Source organism: Sinocyclocheilus grahami, unplaced genomic scaffold, assembly GCF_001515645.1.
Source record: "Sinocyclocheilus grahami isolate Dianchi unplaced genomic scaffold, SAMN03320097.WGS_v1.1 scaffold375.1, whole genome shotgun sequence".
Lineage (NCBI taxonomy): Eukaryota > Metazoa > Chordata > Actinopteri > Cypriniformes > Cyprinidae > Sinocyclocheilus > Sinocyclocheilus grahami.
Window position 1 is genome coordinate 245,492 of NW_015505554.1, and position 16,911 is coordinate 262,402.

General features: G+C 39.1%; 1 protein-coding gene across 6 annotated transcripts in view; it reads right to left on the minus strand.

Moving 5' to 3' along the window:
• cacna1db (calcium channel, voltage-dependent, L type, alpha 1D subunit, b) overlaps positions 1-16,911 on the minus strand; it is an 82,999-nt gene that overhangs the window by 57,205 nt on the left and 8,883 nt on the right. For all 6 annotated transcript variants that reach the window (XM_016230692.1, XM_016230695.1, XM_016230696.1 and 3 more), the window contains exons 4-7: positions 11,960-12,099; positions 4,952-5,094; positions 4,718-4,870; positions 4,302-4,498 (exon numbers count right to left, since the gene is read on the minus strand). In XM_016230692.1, the coding sequence (XP_016086178.1) occupies positions 4,302-4,498; positions 4,718-4,870; positions 4,952-5,094; positions 11,960-12,099 (633 nt within the window). The remainder of the gene's footprint in view (positions 1-4,301; positions 4,499-4,717; positions 4,871-4,951; positions 5,095-11,959; positions 12,100-16,911) is intronic.

Here is a 16,911-nt window from a genome sequence, read left to right on the forward strand (position 1 = left end):
TTGAATTTTCAATCAGCTGTGTCTGTATTGTGGTGCTGAAGGCCATTTCTGGCCTCAGAGAAGATCTCATTCCTGGTGCTTGGGGGATCTACTGTTGACGTCATCTTGGGATGCCCATGGCTATTACAACACCTACAATATGTTGGCAGAGTGGAGAGATGCAGCGATGGAGAGATTACTGCTTCAGAACATGTTTGAAATGGGTCAAGAGACCCAGGGCTCACAGGTCAGACAGTATTGAATCTGATCCGTCAGAACCCTTCTACCTAAACTCCACCACCATAGAGAGACAAGAGGTAACCATGCAACAGGAGATCCGGGCGTTCCAGAATGTGTTCAGCAAGCAGCTAGCCACAAAATTACCACCGCATCGGCCATGGGAATGTGCTATCAACCTGCTGCCTGGGGCAACTCTACCCAAAGGAAAGATCTATCCCCTGTCCATCCCGGAACAGAGGGCCATGGAGGAGTAAATCAAGGAGGCCCTGAAGCAAGAGTTCATCTGTCCATCTACCTCCCCTGCTGCTTTGAGTTTCTTCTTTGTTGGAAAAAAGGATGGCCCTGCATCAATTGCTGAGCTCTCGATTTCGAAACCATCAAGTACCAGTACCCCCTTCCTCTTGTCCAAGCAGCCCTGGAGTAGTTACGAGGTGCCAGCATATTTTTCAAGTTGGACCTGCAGAGTGCATATAACTTCATTTGGATATGTGAGGGTGATGAATGGAAGTCCGCCTTTGTTACACCATCAGGCCACTATGAATATCAGGTCATGCCATATGGACTGGAAAACTCACCCTCCGTGTTCCAGGGATTTATGAATGAGGTGTTCCGGGAGTTCCTCCATTGTTTTGTCTATATTGATGACATCCTGGTCTACTCCCGGAACCTGGCCGAACATAGTCACCACGTGACGCTGGTCCTTCAGAAGCTCCGTGAGTACAACCTGTACCTGAAACTGGAGAAGTGGGAATTCCACTGTAGCACCATCCACTCTTCAAGATATGTTATCAGTGAGTGAGGCATCCAGATTGACCAGAGGAAGGTGCAAGCAGTCAAAGATTGGCCTCAACCATCTTCTGTTAAAGATGTACAATGATTCTTAGGATTCACCTACTTACACAGAAGATTAATCTCCAACTTATCTGGACCCCCAAAGCCCTTTCTTCCTTCACGGCACTCAAGGAAGACTGCTGTACAGCTCCTACCCTAGCACATCCTTGAATCTTGAATACCTCCATGAGGCCAAGAGACTAAATCCCAGACAAGCCCATTGGGCCCTATTTTTCACCCGTTTCCAGATCACCGTAACCTACCGTCCAGATCATAAGAATCAGAAGGCCGACATTTTATTCCATTTGCACAATCCTGACCCCAGTCCATCAACACCAGAACCCATCCTCCCTCCAGCCGTTATAGTCAGTCACATCTAATGGGCTCTTGATGATCAGATTGCAGAGGCCACACGCACTGGGAGATCCTGAGTGTTTGGTATATGTTCCATCAACCCTCCGCATGTCCCTCATAGACCTGAAACTACCTCCTGATCAAAGGATCAAGAACAAGATTCCAACGCCATCTACCTGACGGAAAACTGATACCCCTACCTGCTCCACACCATCCGTGGTCCCACATCAGAATCGATTTCCTCACAGATCTACCTCCTTCGGAGTCCCATACCTGCATCCTGGTGGTCATCGATCAATTCTCCAAGGCCTGTAAATTGATCCCGCTGAAGGGTTTACCTACCACCCTTGAGACAGCAGAAATCTTTCAACACATCTTCAGGCATTTTGGGATTACAGAAGATATTGTCTCAGACTGCGGACCCCAATTCATATCCAGAGTATGGCAGGCCTTCTTCCGTCCTCTAGGAGTAACAGTCCGTTTGGCTTCAGGGTACCATCCACAATCAAAAGGCGAGTGGAAGATCCACGAGATCATGAGGTACTTAAGGTCATATATTGTCACGATATCCAACACAGCTGGAGCCGCTACCTTCCCTGGGCCGTGTATGCTTTGAATTCTCTACGCTAGACGACCACCAGTCTCACCCCGTTTCAATGCATACTCTGTTACCAGCCGCCCCTGTTTCCCTGATCAGGTGAGCCTTCAGAGGTTCCAACTGTAAACCAATGGTTCCAAGAGAGCGAGAGGGTTTGTGACTCAGCTCACATCCATCGACAGTGAGCAGTACAGAGACAAAAGAGCCAGGCCAATGCAAGAAGAGCTGCTACTCCCCAGTACCATCCGGGTCAGAAGGTTTGGCTCTACCAGGGACATCCATCTTCGCCTGCCCTGCCGTAAGCTGAGTCACCGCTACAATGGTCCATTCACCATCCAAAGACATATCAGTGAAGTCATCTACCAGTTGAATCTTCCATCACATTACCGTATTTTTCCATCATTCCACGTTTCACTTCTCAAGCATTTCACTAACCCTCTGTTCACATCTTCCTAAGGGTCTGATGTAGATGACATACCTCCTCGCCCCATCGATACTGAAGAGGGCCACACCTATAAGGTGCACAAAATCTTGGACTCCCAATGACAGGGAGGTCGCCTGGAATACGGCCAAGGAGAATGTTCATGAGTTGCCCGAGACGACTAGATCCAGCTCTGCTAATGGAATTTCACACCAACAATCCCAGTCGCCCGGCACCCAGAGGCAGAGACCGTCCCTGTAATCGTCGGCCACTGCGGTCATCAGGGTTGGGGTAGAGGGGCAGCAACTGTCACAGAGTTGGTTTCATCCTCTGCAGCAGATTCCTCAGCTCCTCCCACCTGATTTGAGTCACCAGAATTCTAACCATTTTAAACATAATATTAAGCTGAAACATTCCTAATGTATTAAATAACGCTGACATTTTTGTAAAATGCTTCTATTTGCCCTATTCAGTGTTCTAAAATATAAAACAATTTAAAAAAATAATAATAATTATCATACAAGCAGAGAGATTTCATGACAAACGTTTAGTGATCATTTGAACACGAATGAATTAATTCAAGGCGCACATTTTCATTACACAGAACTATTTAAGCAAGTCTTTTTTGACCTTCACTAAACAAATGTGTGTGTGAAACGCAAACCAGCAAAAGATAGAGAAGCGAATGTGTAGGCTTAGTAGAAAATGTGTGACGCGCAGAGACGGCAACGCGGCTGTTTGATTGGCAATCACGCTGTGCTTATTCCATTCATTTGTGTATCATACAAGGTTTAAATCATTGGCAAATATACACAAATAGAACATGTATGATGTTGTACAGTTGATTTTCTTGTCAAGCTCTGATTTCTGAGATGCACGGAGAGGCAACAGCAATGCTGTTGTTTGATTTGCTCTCATTTCATTCATAAAGTTTACATTCATTCACTTCACACACTCATTATTGTGTAGTGACTTTAGAGTTTTATGTATAATATTGCGCTGATCCCCTGGCTCACCCGTTATCCAGCAAACACCAGGAGTGACCGTGCCAGCCTCAGCCAAATATTATTCAGGCAGAATTATTCGTTATCCGTTATCTGTTATTCGTTTTGAAGCCATTATCCGTGCCTTTCTAAATAAGGTATTCGGCTTCTGGCACACCCCTACATGACACTGATGGCACTAAAAGTAAATTACTAATGTTGAATTTTAGTATAGATAATATTAAAGGGAAATCATATGTAGGTCATGACTGTCGGTTATCTGTGAACTAAATATGTGATAAAGGGGAAGATTTTGAATGAAATATTTTATCACGTTCTCTACAGGGATTCCACTGATCTTCCCTGCTGCAGATGCCATTTAAAATGATATAACACCTAAATCGATACTACATTAAAGTTTGTTTAGGTAATAAAATAAAATGTTTGCTTATTTTCAGAGCAATACAAGTTTCTTCATCTACTACTCTTCCTTATTCTAGGATTAAGTATTAAAAATTGCAGAATGAATAAACATGGTTAATTGATCAATACTTTTAATATTTTAAGTACATTAAAAATCAAGTACTTCTGTGTTTTGTATATAAGTAAAATGGTAAAGGATTACTTTTACTTGAGTAATACTTTATTATGGTATCTGTACTTCATCCACCACTGATAAGCAGAGGCTGACATGTTTTCCTGTGTTCTCATTTTTGCCCGTCTTCTGACTTTGTCCCTTCAGTCTTAGAGGGTCAATCTCATTAGCATTCATTGAGCTCTCTGTGTGTCATGGAAAAGCGCTTAGAGCGGAAGTGGACGCTCCCCGCAGGAAAGAACAAAGAGTATGTCAGCGACAGTGAACATTTCAGAGACAGGAAGCCATTGCGAGTCTCACCCAGTACAGCACATCAGTCCAGCCCTCCATGGTGATACACTGGAACACAGTCAGCATGGCAAACAGGAAGTTGTCAAAGTTTGTGATGCCGTTGTTGGGTCCATGCCAACCATCCCTACACACGGTGCCACTGAGAGGGCAGTGACGCCCATGACCAGAAAGAGAACAGGGACCGGGATCCTCCTCTGCTAATGTACCTGTGTGGAGCATAAGAAATATGTGGCTCATTCTCAAGAAATTGTGTCATTTAAGTACTGTGTATGTGAGCGTACTAGTTAGGATATCTTCTATCTTCTATCTAAGACATATTATTTGATAGATTATGGTGCGTGTGTGTGTGTGTAATGCAAAAGAAATGTTAAAAACAGAACTTTTATAGTTTATAAATAGTCTAGCGAATGTGAGAACACACTGACGCGTGTCATTCAGATAGCAGGTCGCATGCATCTTCCCGATGAACAGCTCCAGTCCGATGATGGCATAGATGATGATGACGAAGAGTACGAGCAGAGCAATGTGCAGCAGAGGAACCATGGCCTTAATAATGGAGTTCAGCACTACCTGTAAGCCTACACACACACAGAGACATATTATCAGCATGTTATCAGGCTGTTCAGGCTGTGATTGCTGGGTTAAAGATGTGGACGCACTTGGCACTCCTGAGACCAGGCGGAGGGGCCGCAGAACTCTGAACGCTCGTAAAGCCTTGACATCAAACCCGCCCGGCTTCCCACCTGACTGCCCGCTGACATCTCGATCTTTGGTTACCAGCTCCAGCACGACACTGAAGAGACTAAACGCACACACATAATGTGAGTTCGGGTTATTATGTTATATACAACAGCATAAGTGAAATGTAACAGTAGAGGACTGCTATTCCTTTCCTTTGCGCAAACATAGAGATGTTATGCTTTTGAACGATCAGTTAAAATTTCCAAGGGCAGTTGATCATGCAGTTCATTTGTTCATTTTTCAAGATTACTGGCTGGTTTTGGGAATGAAATTAGCACTAGCCTCTCTGAATATCTAGTATCTAAATTTCAAGTATCTTCACAACACCTTTTTACCATAACGTTGGGATGTCACAGATAGAACAGGGGCGCCATGATTTGCCAAGTAAGACATGTTCCTGGATCAATATCCTTTGTTGATCCTGGATCAACATTACTGTCCAAAAATATAGACCTAACTCAATACCTACTCCTAAACCTAACCCTACCCCTAATTTATTCCTAAAATCAGAGGGAAATGATAGGTGAATAACAAGGGTGTAGAAGCATCTAACCCTGATTGTAAGCCTAAAACTGGCATTTCTTGAAAACGTATCCCTCAATTCTGATTGGTTGATTGGAATGTTGTTCCAGGATCAACAAGGATGTTGATCCAGGAACATGTTGTACTTGGTGAAATCACGCTCACCAATAGAACAGACAGACAAAATGGTGGATAACAACAAGACCTGTTAGCGCAGCAATTTACTTGGCTATTTGGGCTGTCAGTCATTTATTTGTTTGCAGAACTTTTGTGGTGTGCTGCATGTTTTTTTGTTTTTTTTATATATATATATATATACTTAACTTAACTATCCTCTAGGGATGTATGAGTAAATATATAAATGGTGATAACCAACAAAAATTAATTTTAGGTTAAAAAAAAATCTAACAAATTGCTTATTGTAAAACAATGCAACTACATAATTTATACATTCCACAATGCACGAGGGGTCCCACCACCAGCACCATATCTGGTAATCAAATTATTTTAGTTGGATGAACTTATTTCTAAGGATTATTCAGCTTTACATACTGATCAACATGAACACAAAAACTTGACTGGTGTTACTTAACATTCTGGGGGGAAAAAACCTACATACAAAATATGAATGTTAATTACAATAATACAATAATAAGCTCATACCACTTACTCGATAGTACCTCAATTTGAAATTAGAGAAATAAAAAGCAGACTGCGGTTTCGATTTTTGAGAAGCTATAATTAAGTGTTCTTAACTGTGTACAAATAAATATAGATATACAGACAGAAGTGAACAGCTAGTGATGATGAAAACACAAGCTGAAGGTGGTAATGTATTACAAATACTAGAAATAACAAATGACTATAGGACATAATGCCAAGTCAGGTGGGTTTATCTTTTGCACATTTCATGGACCTGTATCAAATAACCCTCATCTGGCTCTGAGGCTAGGGGATGTCACAGATGAGATTCAGCGTGATCTCTGAGGATCTTACAGCAGCACAATCTCCGTCTAGCATGACCTCTGACTTCATGGATGCCTCCTCCCTGAGAGGAGTTGATCCCGTTACATCGGGTCAGAGATCAGCACTTGATCAGGTTGTAAGCTCTTGTGAACAGTTGCCAGCTATGTGCCAGACAAAATCCTTTCAACAATTTCCAGCTGACATGAACTACTTCCAACAGAGTTGTTCAACCATGACAGCAGTTTGTAGACCAACACAAAAGACCAAACCGCCATCATTAAAACATTATTTAACATGCTATTTGATGGTAAACACACAAAGTAACACTTACAAAACACCAGACAATTAAGAATGTGCATACGTAACTGATGTGATTTGCGTTTGTGAAAACGTTCTGTGAAACTATGGTTCTGGGAAATGTTCAACTATGTTAGTAACCTTGGAACTTGTGACCATAGTTGGCTAAGGGCTGGAAAACACTACATGTCTTCTGCCCAGATTTTTGCCCCATTTTACAGTAGGAGAAGTTGATGCTAGTGAAGCCAGAGCCAGTCTGCAGATTGGAATTGACAGATTTAATAGGAAACTGCATAGTGTATGATGGTCACAGACTCTGATTTTTTTTAGCTTCAGACTTTGATTCCATCCAGTCGGAGGAGATCAAGCATGTTTGATATTTTGAGCTGATTTTAGAACACATGTTGTTTTCATTTGTCATGTCAAGGCGCACATTTCACCATGAGTTTGTTTGTGATCGGAACAACTTTAAAGTCTGGTATTGAGTGATCCTCAGTCGTTTAGTGTATGATGGTCAGTTTTTCCTCTGTGACAAAGTCAGTAAGTGTATGATGCCTAGTGTTTTAAATTTGTTCAGATTTTAAAAGTCATGTAGTGTATTTCAGCCTTGATGCTTTTGGGAAACATACCAGAGCATTACTTGAGTTCACTCTTTATTATTTATATTTTAGTTGTACTTTTGATGCTTAAGTAAATTTATAATTAATCTCAACATTTACATTAGGTACTTGAGACTATTTCCATATAGGTATCTACTTTTAATCAAGTATGATGATTAGATACACCATAGAAAAGAAAGTAACATGACAAAGTGACTTAGAATATCAGAATATATTTCCTTATTTTATCATTTCCACATCAATCGTTAAGCAAATAAACTCATATCCTCGTTCTGCACACAGAAAGTGTCAAACATTCTCACTAGCCCTGTGCGTCATCTGACCAAATATCTTCTGAAGAGACAAAAACACGTTATGTGATGAACAGATTCATATTTAGGCTTTAATTCATATACTGTACAGTACATAATAAACATTGATAAATGCACATCAAATATGGTAAACGCAAGCTCAACAATAATTGCTTGACACACAAGAACAAACCTCATTGGCAAAACAATAAAAGCCTCCGTTTAACATATTTTATGTGCTTTATGTTTGTGCTTGGACCAATATCAATTTATGAACAAAAGTCTAAATGAAATATGTTCATCAAATAAAGCCACTGTCTCTTTAGAGATTAATATGGATTAATTTTACAATGTCATATGAACTGTTTTGAAGCTTGAAATATTTGGAATTTTAAAAATATCTGCAACACTGTAGTTTAGGGACCGATTCTCACTATTAACTAGTTGCTTATTAGCATGCATATTACTAGCATATTGGCTGTTTATTAGTACTTTTTTTAATGCTTTAAAAAAAAAAGAATCCTTTATTCTTCATGACCATATTTTATATCCCTTAATCCACACCATACCTAAAATTGACAACTACCTAACTAACTATTAATAAGCAGCAGATTAGGAATTTATTGTGGCAAAAGTCGTAGTTAATAGTTCCTTCCCAAAACTGAAGTGTGACCAAAATATCTACAGTTGTGAAGGTCTTATGAGTTTGGAACAACGTAGGGGTGAGTAAATGATGACATTTTTGTGTGAACTATCTATTTAATAATACAGGTTGTAAAATAGAACCTACTGAATAATAAGAGTTCATCATAAGTGGCCAGTCCATACAACTTGGCCAATACTCACATATAGACTCATTTATATAGATGGTGCTCAGGGTCTTACACACTAAAACCATCAGGGTAAGGCACGGGACGTAAATGCATGCAATAAATATTAACTAAATAAAATGCAACATAAACACTCTGCTGTACAAAGCTGATGACCAAAATAAGAAAAAAGTAATGTAAATATAATCATATGTAATGCATTACACAGGAACTTTTGGGAATTGAATAGCATATAGATTTAAACTGTAAATTATATAGTAACATATATACAGTGTCTTGCGAAAGTATTCATACTCCTTTTTTCACATTTTGTTATATTGCTGCCTTATGTTAAACTGCTTTAAATTACTTTATCCACAACAATTACACTCCATACACCATAATGGCAAAAAATTGATGTGACAACTTTGCAAAAACAAAAAAAAAGGGAAAAACTGAAATAAGTGCTTTGCATACATATTCATACCCTTAACTCGGTACTTAGTTGAAGCACCTTTGCAGCCTCAGGTCTTTTTGGGTATGATCAATATTCTGATCAATCCCAAGCTGTGGCTGGGCCACTCAAGGACATTCACAGAGTCGTCTATAAGCCACTCTTGCTGTGTGCTTAGGGTCATTGTCCTGTTGGAAGGTGAACCTTCTGCCCAGTCTGAGGTTCTGAATGCTCTGGACTTGGCTATCTCTATATTTTGCTGTGTTGAGCTTTCCTTTTACTCTGATGCATCCCTCAGTCCCTGCCGCAGAAAAACAGCCCACAGCATGGGGCTGCTACCAGCACACTTTACTTTTGGGATGCTAGTCTGCAGGTGATGAGCAGTTTCTGGTTTCCTCCATACTTGACGCTTGGAACTGAGGTTTATCAGACCAGATAATATCGTTTCTCACAGTCTGAGGGTCCTTTAAGTGTTTTTTCTTGCACATTCCAAGTGGGTTTTCAAGTGTCTTTACTGAGGAAAGGGTTGAGTCTGTCAACAGTGCCATAAAGCCCAAACTGGTGGAGTGTTGCAGTGATGTTTGTCCTTCTGTAAGTTTTTCCCATCTCCATATATGATCATGGAGCTCAATCAGCTTCTTGGACACCACTTTAACCAAGGCCCTTCTCCATCAGTTGCTCAGTTTGGCTAGGAGGCCAGCTCTAGGAAGAGTCCTGGTTATTCCAAACTTCTTCCATTAAGGAGAATGGAGGCTACATGCTTCTGTGAATCTGTGTCTTGACACAATCCTGTATCTGAGCTCTACAGGCAGTTCTTTTGACCTCAGGGCATGGTTTTTGCTCTGATATGCATTTTATTGAGAGGTGTGTGCCTTTCGAAATCATACCCATTCAACTGAATTTGCACAAGTTAACTCCACTCAAAGTATGAATGCTCATACTTATGAATATGAATGCTCCTGAGCTGAATGTGAATGTAGAAAAAAGTAATCTAAAGCAGTTTAACATAAAGCAGCAACATAACAAAATCTGAAAAAAAGAATACTTTTGCAATGCACTGTATATATAGGACTACAAACTAAACAGCTGTAAACATCAAGATTTATGTAAATGAGTAACCATGGTAACATTACAGAGGGTATTTACATTTAGACATTTAGCAGTTATCCAAAGCAACTTACAAATGAGGACAAATGAAAGCAAATCTTTATGATATCTCAATTTATTTTTATGATCATAGGTGAGTTTGTCACCCCTTATTATCTAGATAGCAGTGTTCAGCAAGTTTTCTGCTTATTCAATAGAATTTCTCGTTTAATTTCTTGAACATTTTGGAAAATTATGCACATTATGATTTCTCATTGCCACATATTCATACTAGCACACAGAAAAGTAATTATACATTCAACTGAATTTGCACAAGTAAACTCCACTCAAAGTATGAATGCTCATACTTATGAATATGAATGCTCCTGAGCTGAATGTGAATGTAGAAAAAAGTAATCTAAAGCAGCTTAACATAAAGCAGCAACATAACAAAATCTGAAAAAAAGAATACTTTTGCAATGCACTGTATATATAGGACTACAAACTAAACAGCTGTAAACATCAAGATTTATGTAAATGAGTAACCATGGTAACATTACAGAGGGTATTTACATTTAGACATTTAGCAGTTATCCAAAGCAACTTACAAATGAGGACAAATGAAAGCAAATCTTTATGATATCTCAATTTATTTTTATGATCATAGGTGAGTTTGTCACCCCTTATTATCTAGATAGCAGTGTTCAGCAAGTTTTCTGCTTATTCAATAGAATTTCTCGTTTAATTTCTTGAACATTTTGGAAAATTATGCACATTATGATTTCTCATTGCCACATATTCATACTAGCACACAGAAAAGTAATTATAAATGGTCAAGTTGATGTGTTGTTCACCAAACAACTGCATCACTTTAGCGTGCTACGCTTTAGCACAAAACCCTGTGATTATTTTAATGAGCACAGGAAATGTCACATCACAAAACAGTGTCAAATCGTGAAGACGGATCAAAATTTTGCACAATCACCATCAGAGGACAAGCACCCTGCAGTCATTGCTCTGACAAAGCATCATCATCTGTGAAACTCTACAAAGCTGGTATTAAGATACAGACAAATGTCTCAGGGATTCCCAGTAGACTTCTGTTTGATTATTCTTCAGCTGTTTTGAAGGGTCTGTTCATTTGAGAAGTATTTTGGATTACATTCATTTATTGGGTATCTATGAGTTACATAGTTCCGATTACAGAAAAGATGTGAGGATAAATCTGAAGTAACATCACAGCTGTTCAACGTTTAAAGGACGCTGTGAAAAAAGTGTGCTTAATTATATTGAATGTGCACTTGTAGTGTACTTCAAATCTTAGAGAATATTATTTAAAACTGTACTTGCGGATAACATAATATTAATGAAATAAAAGGCCGCTTAAGAGTACTTAAATACAGTATCCTTGTTTCTTAGCACACTTTTATAAATTGCACTTTGTTATAATGTCAGTTTTATGTGTTTATGTATTGACTAACATACTAAAGCACATGTAAAGTGTTCGATTATAATTTTAACTGTAGAGTGTTATCTGATTTTATATTTAAAGTTAATACACTTTACTGAATTGCAACATCATTACAAATATATTTATAAATACACAAAATACAAGTTTAAATGTTACAAGTTTACCATAAATGCTTGTCAGTATCTGGCAGTACACTTTAACCATACTTCAAAGATAATAAAAGTAATAATATAAAGATGAAAGTCTTTAAAGATGAAAGCTGAAGTCCAACTTAAGTGGGTTAGAAAAGCCGTTCAGCTAATTGCATTTAATACATTTTCATTTAATTGCAAATAAAATACAATTACGTGTCTGAAAACATTACAGGACAAAGGAATATAAAACCACACACGTGTGTGACTGTTCACTTACCCTACAATGACGATGACAAAATCCATCATATTCCAGCCGTTTCTCACATAGGAGTTCTGGTGCATCACAAGTCCATAAGCTATGATCTTGAGGAAGGTTTCAATCGTGAAAATAATCAGGAAGGCATATTCTACTGTTTCCTAAGAAAAACAATGACAGAAGAGCAAGATTTTAGTTTAGCTTCTCATTAATCTGTTTTTATTTGAAGAACCAGAGCATGTGACTGGCAAATTAACTAGATTGATCAATGAGAAAACTCAACATGCATAAAAGATTCAGCTTTTATAGATTTAATTTAAACTTTTCATATATCTTTCACATATAAACGAGCTCATCACATATGATAAACACGTGTCACATGATAGAAACAAACCCCATTGGTTCTCATGCATCTCACACACACATCCGTTTCAGTTTCTGTGTGATCATGTGCTCAATGAATGTGTGTCGATCATGTTAATCAAAGCCTAAATTAAATGTGTTCATCATATAAAGTGACCATATGTCTTAACAAGACTTTCGTTTCACATGGCTTTGTTTTATGACATCTTTTGGATCCTTTAAGTTTTGGTTACCTGGACTTTCAGTGGAGGGGCAGAAACCTCTCAGTTTTATTAAAAATATCTTTGCATTTTAAATCAATGGCTGCATCTGAAAGCTTAGGCTGCTGACTTCTTGCCTGGGCAGCGTTTTCACACAAAGGTGCCTCGTGGAACTGATTTCGGACAGGCTTCTGAGGCAGCGTAATGGTTTAATGATCTACAGCAAAATAGAGCGAACTTTGGTGAAAACTATGCAAATATTTAAATACTATGCTGGTAATTCAGACGTCATCTTTCATTTTTAGCTCAGCTCTCACGGAATGGAATGCAAAGGATTGTGGGATATCAAAGGCAGCGAAAGATACATCTATGCTGCCTTCAAAAATCGATCAGAGGAAGTGAAGTTAACACTGGATTCGGACGTGCCTTGATGCCTTCCAGCCTTAGAATGCGTCCTCTGAAGGCAGCATTTCTCAGATTCAGCCTTTGAGTCTTATGGGTTTGGAACGACATGAGGGTGAGTAAATGATGACATTTCTAGGTGAACTATCCCTTTACTGCTGAGAGTTTAGACAACTTTGATCTATAAACCTCTGCAAGTCATGAGCTGAAGGAAACACAACTGACAATCTTTTGAACCACTTGATTTAGTGCACAAAGGTGTATGAATATGTTCACTGATGAAAAAAATTAACTCTTTGTGCTTCTCAAGACGTTTCTGTAAATGGCAGAAAAATCAATGGAGGAGAATACAGAGCATCCAGAATTTCAAATGTTACTGAAGAAAGAAGAGTTTGTCATGAGTTTACTGTACCACAGCTGAGTTGCTGAATGAGTGAACATGACTCATGCTCATAAGCCCAAAGATGAACAAAAGAAACTAGATTCCAAAGTAGTGTATCTTTGTAGGCTTTGGAATAGAAACTTAAGGATATAGACTTCATTACCCAAAACATGTAAAAGTCTCTGGATTTAATTTTGATGAGATATGGTCAGATTTGAAACAATTATGATTAAAGCAGCATCAGATGGATATAAAACTAGCCTTCAAATAGAGAACTGAAACAAGAAACTGGTCATCAAACAACCTGGGGGTTTTGTTGGTAAAGACAAATAAATATATATATAAACTTCTCTCGTCATGACTTCAGAAATGATAATTAACAGAAATAATAAATTCCAGGTCCATGTAATTTTAACCATAATGGGAAATAGTTTTTTAAAGGATAAATACTGCTGAATACGAAATTAAAGCAGTACACACAAAATGCTGCAAGAAAAATTAAATATTGACTTATTTTCATATTTTTGTTTATGGCTTTCTTCACCTTTAATAAACATTTCAAAAATGTACAAATTGAATTAAATATGACGAGGTTTTTTTTGTAGCCAAATTAGAAATAATTGATCTTCCACACTTTCGAATGAAAACTAGAGCCATGTCTCTAGAGCCATACAGAGAGGTTATAAATGGCATTGCAGAGCACAAAAACTGTCAAATGCTACAATAAAGAGTGCACTGTAGAAATATAACAGTTATAATAAATGTTCCTGGTCTCATATAGATAGATGCTTGTGGTCATCAGTGTAATGATGTGAACACTGTCTTTGATCGCTGTGGCGAGGGATGCGAGGAAGGCGAAAGGCTGCAGCGGGAGAAAGGGTTTGGAGACGAGCGGTGATTAGGTGGTCAAGTGAATAATGATTAACACCTGTTTGTAATTCCAGTGATTGGAGGAGAGACGAGACATAAGCGCCCGCAGACCTGGGAGAAGGGGTGACTGAGAGAGAGTTGGAGCAGTGTGCGTTGTGTGACCGTAGACAAGACTGTGGAGGCAGAGAGCCGAGCAGCACTTATTCTTTGTTTTACTTTTGTTGTGGGGACCAATAAAGAGGTTTACCCGCCACACCTGACTTCCTCGGCCTTCTAATACGAACTGTATTACAATCACATCTCAACCTACAGGTGACCGGATGACAATAGCTAAGCCACAGCTCTAAGAATAGCTACAATAGACTTGGATGACTAGATTAATCCCTTTTGAACAATAAAATCTCTTTGCTGAACATGGCAGGCTGGCAAAACAAATGGGTTCAATCATAGATTCGATCATATGATAAGATGAATATACCTCAATATAAGCCACTATTCCAAACATGGATTTTAGCAGTACATTAATCCATTTTACATCATGCACCCTCCTTTGTCTTAAAGCACTTAAGCTCATCAAATACTTCAGATACTTTCACGTGTGGTGGACTTACATAAGGACAGAGTCTGAGGGCAAAGACAAGCTGCCTGATAGCCATAGTGACGCAGTGATGTTTTGTTGATGGTAGCATTAGACTAACAAGGCTAGTGGTTGTCTGCATGCTCTAAAAGCAAGACCATTTACTTGGTTTCCTAGGCAACATGTTGCCCTGTGGATGGTGTAAAGTGAACAAGGTAGATGTGCTCCTTTATTCAACAGAAGTGATGATGCAGTAGTTTATGAATGGTCATTTGCTGCATGCAGTTGATCATGCTGAGTGAGCCGTGTCAAAACACACCTGGACCACAGTAAACTGATCCCAGTGCTTGGATTGGGAATTCTTAAGCTTGGTTAGTCTGCTTGCTAGGCAAAATTTGATTTGGTCAGACAGTGCCGTCATTAACAATAGCAATCATAGTTTCTATTAGTTAGTTCTGGTTTATTCTCAGCCTCAGACGTCAGGCCCACGGACTGTTGGCTGAACGTCTGATGCATAACGGCACATAAAATTGGAAACACTTCAGTATGCCAAAGATATGCCAAAGATGCCATGATACCAAACCCACTCATGGAAGAATAAAGCCGTCATGTTGACAATGAGCACTTTTCAGGAACAACTAAGCACTGGATTTTCAAAAGTATGTGAAATATTTAAAGTTCACAGCATAGACTCTTTAAAATAAGAGCCCCTAAACATGACGCGGAACAAAACTAAACATGATTGGTTGCTTTACCTGTCAATCATATGCATGGCCTCATGGGTGGTCTTTGGCCATTCAAAGCAGCCAAGGTTCTGCTGTCAGTCTGAAGGCCTGGCGACGCGAGACTTGTTCGGGTCGGCAAACTGTTCTTTGCTTTATAGTGTGTTATAACAGCCAAACAGCACTAGGAATTTTCACTGTTTTTATCAATCCGCTTGTATATATTTGTTCCAGATGGATCGTCAGTCTGTGAATTAGTGTTGTGAATTGTCTTTTTGCAGTCATTGTCAAGTCAAGTCATCTTTATTTATACAGCGCTTTATACAATACAGATAGTGTCAAAGCAGCTTTACAGTGTTAAAACTGGAAAAACGTGTGCTGATAATGCAGGAGGACAATAGAAAACAGTCAGTTTATCAGTTAAATTCAGTTCATTGTTGATTCAGTGATGTCACTGTCCAGCTCAGTTCAGCTTTCTTCCAACAGTGTCTGTGCAGTCAAGTCAACAATGAGTACGTTTACGTGGACAACAATAATCTGATTTTAACACGATTAAGACAATACTCTGATTAAGAATCTACCATGTAAACGGAGATTTTTGATTACCTTAATCCGGCTAAAGTCATAATCGAAGTAAACAGAAATCGAATTAAGACATGTGGAGTATTCCTATTTTAGTCGCATTACTGAAGTGCAGTATAGACATGTTAACACCTTAATCACATTATTACCGTCGTGTAGGACTTTCCGCCGCATTTTGCGACAGGATACACAGACGGTAGTGCTCAACCGTTTGACGGCAAATAAAAGAGCTTCCACACCTCCATCGTCTGTATGCACGTACAAATAATTAACTGCACTTGAAGCTTTCAAAAAATTAATAATGAAACCCAAAACTGTACATGGCATCATAACGAAGACAAACTATATGCTTATACATGAAATTCCGGAGGGGACGTCGGATGGTGTCGTGTGGGGACATAATAATGTGTGCCATTAATCGATCTATGCACTATAACATGTAAAATGGGAACATGAAAGTAATATTATAAAAGCAACTCATGTGGACACTTATGTGGCCGTGCTACAATGTAAACACCATAATCATAATATTGGCTTATTTAGAATAAGGTAAATAATTAGATTACTGATGTCCATGTAAACGTAGTCAATACTGCCAGAAATTGTGTCCCCAACTAAGCAAGCCAAAGGCAACAGTGGCAAAGAACCAAAACTCCATCTGTGACAGAAATGGAGAAAAAAACCTTGGGAGAAACCAGGCTCAGTCGAGGGGACCAGTTCTCCTCTGGCCAGACGAAACCAGCATGGTGTGGTTTAATTCCAGGCTGCAGCACAGGTCAGATTGAGCAAAGGACTCTAGGGTCTAGTTCTTGTGCTCTTGTGCCGATGAGGTCTTCACAGGGGATCTGTCTCTAGGGTTCGTCTAGATGACATGG